An 8298-nucleotide genomic window follows, 5' to 3' on the forward strand; every position below is an offset into this window, starting at 1 on the left:
GTTGAAAATATTCCAGAATATTTCCTCGCTATATATGATACACGAAGACTTGGCCAATTGGTCACAAAAGTCCAGCTTGGCCCACCGAATGATCTTCCAGGGTCACACAGTTCTTCACCAGATTATAGGTCTAGTTCTTCGCCAGATTATAGGTCCACTCAATACTAACAAGTCACTAGTCATTGTCATGGCAGTCCTTTGTCGGATCATACGCCTCACCACAATGACATGTCACTCCAAAACCACAAAATTTGAGCCCAAGGTCAAAAACAAAACATCATTGATAGTTGAGACGTCAGACTTAGTCAGCACTGGAGTTGAGTGTCTAAATCAGAGGCAAGCGGTGAGAGACTTGTTCCATTCTTTCATTGGTCACCTTATACATTTTGATGCAACTTAGGTCAATATAACCTCATGGTAACTGATGCAAACTGAGATCAACAGGCAATGGACTACTAATTCCGTGTTTCCGTGTATGAACAACAGTTACAAAACATGTCATTGTGACTCAAACATATAGCCAGCAAACTGATTTATGGCAGATCAGATACCAGATTACAATTGGTTTTAGTGGTACATAATAGAAATTGATCAGTTAGAATGCCATTCCGAAAAGTTCATCTAGCATGGAAGGCATATATTAAACACGTCACCTGGAGTAGCATAATAAATATAGAAGAGAACGTGAAACCATGGGCAATTGGATAAGACAGACATCGTAGTCTAGACACTAATGACTGCCTTCAAAGTGTGTGCTTGGCATAACTCAAGATTAAGGGCAAATAGCAGCCAGCTGCCATCAAATTTTGTGCTTGATGCAAACTCATGATTAAAGGGCACTTAACAGCTGCTGAAGTTTTCTCGTGATACTTCAAAACAAAATAAAAGGAGAAAGCGCCTTGAACATAATACAACACTCTAGCAAGAGCAGAAAAGGGTGGAGGAAACTGACATAGCCACATTCTCTTTGCTACTATTCACAATGCTGTCACATAATGGCACAACCGCACCTGAAATCTTTCGCTTTCTTTGCTGCTCTTTTATCTGTTATCAGCAGATCAAATACAAATTATATTCAAGGATGTGACAGGAAGATGCTATATTAACGTGCAAAGGTAAAAAAAAATACCAGACTGTTTGCTTGAAGTTGGTGCACGGACGACAACATGCATCGTTGTCATCCCAGAGAAGTCGCAAATCGGGCTTTTGCATTCTGATAGGGTTTTGTTGTTCTCTAGTATCTTCCCAGCATTAATAAGCTTAAGATCGTTCACAGTCCTAGGACCTTTTTCCTTATCTGTTGAGAAGGAACAGTAAGAACACTAAAACAAGCTTAGAATAATAAGATAAAAACAAATACTGAAGGAAACTGAGATGCAGTTTGGTGGTGTACAGAAACGCAGCACTATATTTACTATATTCAAGTTGAAACAGTTAAAGGAAATTAATAAATCCAGCAAGACAAAAGGGTAAAAAAATGATGCAATGTAAGAAGGATAGGATGACACTGGGAAATTGTCCCCGAGATTCACAGCTGACTCGAGAGTTTTATTAGATTGGTATCATGATCCCTTTGTTCTTTATATGCCATTATTCAACTAGAACCATGAAACCTCACAAGTTCTACTTTTGCCACTTTGCTCGTCCTCACCATGTAACAAGATGCCACATTCCGTTATGGGATAAGGAAACAAATGTGAGATAATTCATTTAAATGGAGACAGGTTATGCCAGACAATTCAAAATCGGAAACATGAATCTAATATTAGTTAGCAGGCAAGAAGTGGAGGCCTCCAAGGATATGTACGTCAATAATGATGAACTAACAACCAAGTTTATTGAACAAATGGATAAGTTTATGATGAACACAAACTGACAATAGGCCAGTTTACAATTGCAAATTGCTACAGCAAGCAGGGACAGTATTCAACAATAATAATAAGAATCATCAATATTTAAATTCAAGACGAACCATTTCTTCTCAATTTCCTGAGAAAAAGAACTAAGTCATGATAGTTTCCTCTGAGTATTGGCATCAAAGCATTCTAGTCAAATTTCACTACAGAGTAAGCTAGTTTACCACCAGTTCTAGCAGCATCAATCAGACAGGCTTACATAGAACTGATCATGTGACATTAATCAAACCCGTTACATCTGAAATTATGATGTATACTCATCTGTTGAACATTATGTGATTAAGACAAGCACAGCATGCTCAATTTAAGTATATTTGCAATATGCACTAGAAATTTTATCTAGATGACTTCATATATTATGATCTCGTAACAAGCCATACCAGACATTTCGGTTGAATAGTTATGAAGAACATATTTGTTAACTCTAGAAATCAAATAGCAGAACTTGCTCTTGCTGCTGCATTTGTTGCTTTAGATACTGCAAGTGGAAGTACATATGTCGGTTGTCGGACCACATAATAAGTAGTCTAAGCACTTAAGCTTTCTTTTCACTCTGCTAATAGGGAACACAAAAGTAACTTTGTCGCTAATGCATCCTGGCCTTCCAGCGTAAACAGGAGCCAAGCATTTGCAGGGAGTTCTTAAGTTGGTGTAGGATATGTGGAGCATTACTGCAATACTCAACAGTACGAGCATGAGATCTCTAGCGCTTCTGACTACCCTTTCTTATCATGATTATCCTTCTAACACTGGTGTAGCAGTTGGTCCTTACTCCTTAATCAGCTTGATCTCAAATCATCAGAAAATTTGTGCCCGGGTAGACTGAAGCACCTCTCATCAAATCATCATAAAATTTGTGCACAGGTAGACAGAAGCACTTCACATTACTGATCCAGAAAAGTTCTAATTGCCGAATCAGGCAACCAACAACCTAGCCCTAGCCCTGAATAGCCACTGGCTGTTTATTTCTTCAAAAAACAAGAACGCTTGGGCAGAAGTTGCTATCAAATAAATTGGCCTAACACTATCCTTCTAATACGGTCTGGTTCGGTGTTCCATGCTGAGGTTACAACCACCCTCATTCAAATGTGATATTTCATAAGAAAGAATGGCGCATACACGCGGCAAAGGTAGTAAAGTCCATGACATTCAGATGTTTATATGCCCTTTTCCTTCACTGCAAGCAGTTTACCACACATGAAGTTCAGTTCAATCCATGTCAGGTTATTACAAACTTATTTTTCCTTTAGCATATTTAAGATTTAATAGTGCTAAAGTGACACAGTTGAATACTTCCTCAGCTGCTCCATTGCTCCAAGGAAAGATAGAACTGCTGTTTACTTAAATGTAAGGTCTCCTCTACTTCCCTAGCTGCTCTGCAGCACTAACGTTCTCCATTTGTTAAATTCCTATTGCTGTCTCTCAAAAGTTAATTTGGATCCACCACTCGACCTTACCACACATAAACACATATTTAGCAGAAAAGGTACAGAAGATTTTATTATTTGGATATGAGCAAGCCCAGTAAATTAATTGAACCTAAGCACCATAAGTTGCAGCAGTAATAGCCCCAGCCAAATATGATTAGCAGGAAGCTCAACTGATTACTTTTTGGTTTCGTGGAGACACAAGGCTCAATTATTTGTCCTTGAAACTGACGGATTGGCCATGACGGCGACGCCACAGTGCAGTACACCTCAAGATTCCAAACTAGATGGTGGGCGTTCCCAGGGGCAGAATCCGACCCAAGCAAGAAAGCGACGGCCGCGCCAATACCAATCGCACAGCTCCAGCGCCACTCGCCGGTGCTAAGAACCAACCTTCTTTTTTCTCTCGCGCCTACCGCTGCGCTGCAACCGCGACAGCGGGAAAGAAAGCGCGTGCGTACGTGGGTGCGTGCGGAGACTCACCTTTGGGCCACTGGGCGATGATGGTCTCCTTGAGCGTGGCGACGGTGGACGCCGGCGGGAAGCGCCTGGGCCCGATGTCGGTGCCGTCCGGCAGCCGGAACTTGATCTCGAACTGCTCCTGGGCGCCGGACATCTCCAGGGACGGACCAGATGCTACGCTGCAGAGGTCCTAAACACCTGCCAAGAATAGGGCTTTCCTACCGTCAAGGCGTCAATCAACGCTGTATAAATACTAACATGTATAGAAGGAAACAAGAGGCACGCCACGAGGAATGAGGAGCCGATTGGTTTCTTACCGCGGACGGGGAGGACGGAATCGAAGGGAGCGGCGGCAGGGCGAATCTGTCAGGAGCGTCGTTGGCCGGGGTCCGCTTCCTTGGGCCGGGCACGGATCAAGAAACCCGCGGCGGAGGGCGGATCATAGGAGCCCGCCCACGAGCATCGAGGACAAGAACAAGAAGCAAAGTGGAGGGAGGGAGGAGAAGACGAGGAGCGGCGACAGTGGGGGAAGAAGGGAAGAGCCGAAGAGGGGGGGCGGTGGTGGGTCAAAGGGAGGGAAAAGGAAGAAGAGGAGGCAGCAGGGCCAGAGGAGGAGGGTCCGTCTGCTTGTCTGCTGGGCTGGCCTGTGATGGCCAACCGCACCTGCGCCGCGGCCGCGCAACAGGATGGAAAGCGAGGGAGGGAGGGAGCAAAGGTGGGCAAAGGCACCTCGTCTCGGCTGCCGAGCCAAGACCGCGTTTTGTTTTGTCCTGGAACGGGAGAGGGTAGCCGGTAGGGCTGATGAAGCTCGCGGATTCACTGCGGGCGTCGCATCACCAGTTCACAACCCGGTCGTGCTCGTGCTAATCCCACAATCACTCAGCCCCTGTTTAGATTAAAAAAAATGGATCTTACTATTGTAGCACTTGCGTTTTGTATTTGATAATTATTATTCAACTAACTAGACTTAAAGATTTGTCTCGTAAATTACATATAAATTATGTAATTAGTTACGTTTTTATCTATATTTAATGCTTCATGCATGTGTCCAAAGATTCGATGTGATAAAGAATTTTGTAAATTTTTGGAATTTTAAAGTCATCTAAACGAGGCCTCAGTATGGTAGGGCTTTTTTTCCATACTCTGGTTCCAGCTCCTCGGATCAAGAAGCCCTACTAAATGTTTTGCATGATGAGTAGAGAAGCCTTGCCAAACACCGTTGCAATCTCAGTCATGTTAGTGTCAATATTTTAGTCCTTGCTTTAGTATATGGTTTTAAAAATGCATAAAATTAGATTAATTATTTTGAAGGGTTAAAAAAAGAGTTAAGGTTTTTTTTGAAGGTGAGGTAAGAACGATAAGGGTTTGGTGCATGTTTGACCTAATTATTACATGCAACACACACAATTATACAAAAAAGCTTTTAATAGCTTGGCGTTTTGTAATTATAAAAATAATAAAAATATGGCTTGTCACATACATGATGGGCAGGATAATTTATTTTGGATTTAAAAAAATAATAGTCCATTCATAGTTAACTCCATATATAGACACCTTGAAAACGGGCATTAAGATTTCACAAGAAAATTGGTGCTTTACATACACCATTATAAGTTGTTTTGTATTTTAAAATAGGCTTGTTCTAGCTTCTTGCGTTTTAAAGTGAAAACCATTAAGCACCTCTTCTTTCATTTGGGTAAATTGAGAGCAGTTTATATTGTATTAGGTTTAAGAATTGATGTCTATGATCTTTTTAATGGTTGATATGGGAAGGGGTAGTTCAAACAAGTCTTTGTGAACTTACGAGAAATGAAGTGGATTTCTAAAACTTTTTGTGGGTCATATTTAGGGGCAGGGGGCACACTAGTTATGGTGCTAGGCGTAGTTGTAACAATGTGAGGACAAGAAGTATTAGGCTATCCCTCCACATGGAGGATGATTTTGTAGCCTAGCAAAAATAGCTCACGAGCCCAGTGCTTATTACCATTGATTTCGTTGGATGAATCAATGGTTGAGATCGTTTCTTGAGAAGTGATGAGAAACGCATAAAAAGCCTCCTTTTCACTTTTCCACTACACTTGGAGAGTATGAGAGAGTAAAACACATATAACACAACATGAGAGAAGAGAGGAAGAAAAATGAGGAGCAAATTTGTTCAGGTTTGGTGGCTATGAACCATTCATATTAAAGCTTATGATCACAGGCTCAAACGTGTTCGGATAGGCATCAAACTTGGTGACCTCATTCTACACTTAGAGTACTTCGACCTGTTCAATTGATTTGAGGATTAGTTGAGTAGAGCATCATATTTGAGAGGGGCTTTATTAGTTCTAGTTACAGTAGTTTTAGGACAAAGCAGTTTTGATAGATGGTTGATTTGGGTGGTGAAATAGTGTCCGGTTGAGCTGAAATTTGGTCAATGGTTAGGGGACTCGTGGATTTACATGGCTACCAAAATTCATACACAATAAATCTGTATTTTGAAGAAAAAAATCCATGACTTCTCTGTTTGGTATATGAATTGATTACCAAAGAGGACAAAATATGTGACTTCTCTATTTGGTGTTGTCATTTCTCTTATTAGAAGGTTATGATTGTAGTCGATGCCAAGTTTTCAACTTGTTGAATGTGTTTGTTGTTGTAATCCTCTATATGCTTTAGAGAAGACACATTGTAGCCATTGTTGATTATAGTGAAAACTTTGAGTGGGCTAGTTGATCCTGTGAATTTTACTCCTCACTTTGAGGGGATTTCCACATAAATCGTTATGTCAATTGTGCATGTGATTTTGTTAAATCTCTGATGTTGTTTTGATTGTAGATGTTCTCTTCATTGTTCATCATAGATGAGGAACTAATCGTGAATTGTGAAAAATGCTAACCTTTTATTCCAACAAGAAGCGCATTTGCAAGTTTGTCATGCATTGGAAGCGGTTGCAGCGTGGTCCTTTGCTTCCTTCGGATGTGAAAAAAATTTTGAAGTCATGCTTGGCTCCCATAGTAATTGTTCATAAGAGATGAAGCCGAAAGATCTCTTTTTTATCAAACTAGCAAATATACTCGTGCAACACGCACGTATTTATGAAATTTATTTCAAATGCAATGGGAATATTAATTGAACCAGAAGAAACCTCATGTGTTTTTGTGGCAATTACAAAATGTTTAGAATGAAATTAAATGAAAGTGTCATGGATATCTTGCATTAAAAAGTTAGAAATTAGTGGGATGATATAGCTATTAGTGGGGGGTGATGTAGATAATTAGTGGAAGGTGGTGTAGATGACTTGCATGTTGGAATAGAACTTGTAGTGATGATTGACTTTATAGGAGATATAGATTCTCGATATGTCAGTTCATATATATCGTCAAAATTTTCTTTAAATATAAAAAAGGATAATGAATTACTTATTGGATCTACAAAGTGTTAAAAAAATTAAAAATATATATATAAGTGGCACTAGCTTAGTGGAACTGCTTGTCACTTATTCCTGGTGAAAAAAAAATCTAAAGTGGGATTGTGGACCAGGCGATGCTCTACACGGTGATTTAATATATTTTTTCTAGCCTTAAAAGAATCCATGACCATGCAGTGATGTAAATGTGACTGAAATACGACTTCAGTAATATAAGATTATTGTACACGTATAGACAACATGAGAGATTAGGATATTGAGCGTATATCAGCAAATGCAAAATAATGTGACTTAAACAAACAAAAATGGCAGATGTAAATCTAAGTTTCAAAATCTTAGAAATCTTGCATCAATGTGACTTAAACAAATAAAAATGGCAGATGTAAAACAATGTGACTTAAACAAAGGGTAAGATCGTAACTTCTAAGTTTCAAAATCTTAGAAATCTTGCATCCTCTGGATGACGAAAGGCTAAGATGAAACCTAGATCAAATGGGTGTTGCAGCAGAGAGTTTCTCTAAAAAGCATGATTTTTTATTTGTGTAATGATATGATGTGAATAGAAATAAGATGTTTGGGTCTTCAAGCGGCGCTGAGTGGGAAATGTTTTTGGCTTCAAGCTGTGAGACCAGCATGAAAAACGTCTATGAATTAATTTCATGGACACGATGACGACCACGATGTGGGCTCATTGGAAAATTGGCCTCGACGGTTGGCAAAGAAGCCCAGTTGGCGTTCCAAGCTAGACATAACACTCCGTCTGTCCTCTCATTTCTCAAAAAAAGACCATCTATCCTCTGGTTTTCATCCATTAGTTTGCACTGCATTGCCAGCTACACAAAGGAGGTGGGTTTGTTTCTCAAAATCAACCCAGGGGCCTCACATCAGAGATTTTTTCCTCGTCTTCATCTATAACCTCTGTCGTGTGGATCCACAAAGGATTGCGACATGTCCGTACCCTGTGGAGTCATGATATGGTTCCGGTGATCTCTAGAAGGACATGGTCTTCTGTATATAGTTGTAGGTGTATACACGTGTGGTGTGAGTGTGGTTTGTATGAGTAGCGTAGATGTGTGTTCAT

General features: G+C 40.2%; 1 protein-coding gene across 3 annotated transcripts; it reads right to left on the reverse strand.

Moving 5' to 3' along the window:
- LOC8066034 (membrane-anchored ubiquitin-fold protein 1) lies at window positions 440–4587 on the reverse strand. 3 transcript variants are annotated; one of them, XM_002467636.2, is made up of 4 exons: window positions 4123–4587; window positions 3827–4003; window positions 1130–1297; window positions 440–1044 (listed from the first exon to the last, which is right to left on the reverse strand). In XM_002467636.2, the coding sequence occupies exons 2-4, from the start codon at window positions 3957–3959 to the stop codon at window positions 989–991; spliced, it is 357 nt and encodes a 118-aa protein (XP_002467681.1). In that variant the 5' UTR covers window positions 3960–4003; window positions 4123–4587; the 3' UTR covers window positions 440–988. The 3 variants fall into 3 exon arrangements, with proteins under 3 accessions (XP_002467681.1, XP_021306475.1, XP_021306474.1); XM_021450800.1 differs by having other exon boundaries at window positions 3827–4018; window positions 4123–4542; XM_021450799.1 differs by having other exon boundaries at window positions 3827–4023; window positions 4123–4542.

This window comes from Sorghum bicolor, chromosome 1 (genome assembly GCF_000003195.3).
Source record: "Sorghum bicolor cultivar BTx623 chromosome 1, Sorghum_bicolor_NCBIv3, whole genome shotgun sequence".
In the NCBI taxonomy this organism is placed as follows: Eukaryota; Viridiplantae; Streptophyta; class Magnoliopsida; order Poales; family Poaceae; genus Sorghum; species Sorghum bicolor.

Bases quoted from the DNA above. Each gene is read 5' to 3' on its own strand.
- LOC8066034 (XM_002467636.2), bottom strand. From the start codon at position 3,959: ATGTCCGGCGCCCAGGAGCAGTTCGAGATCAAGTTCCGGCTGCCGGAC. The intron at 1,298-3,826 runs GTGAGTCTCCGC...CCTTCTCAACAG, and splicing joins CATCGCCCAGTGGCCCAAAG to ATAAGGAAAAAGGTCCTAGG. The intron at 1,045-1,129 runs GTATTTTTTTTT...TGCTGATAACAG, and splicing joins AACTTCAAGCAAACAGTCTG to ATAAAAGAGCAGCAAAGAAA.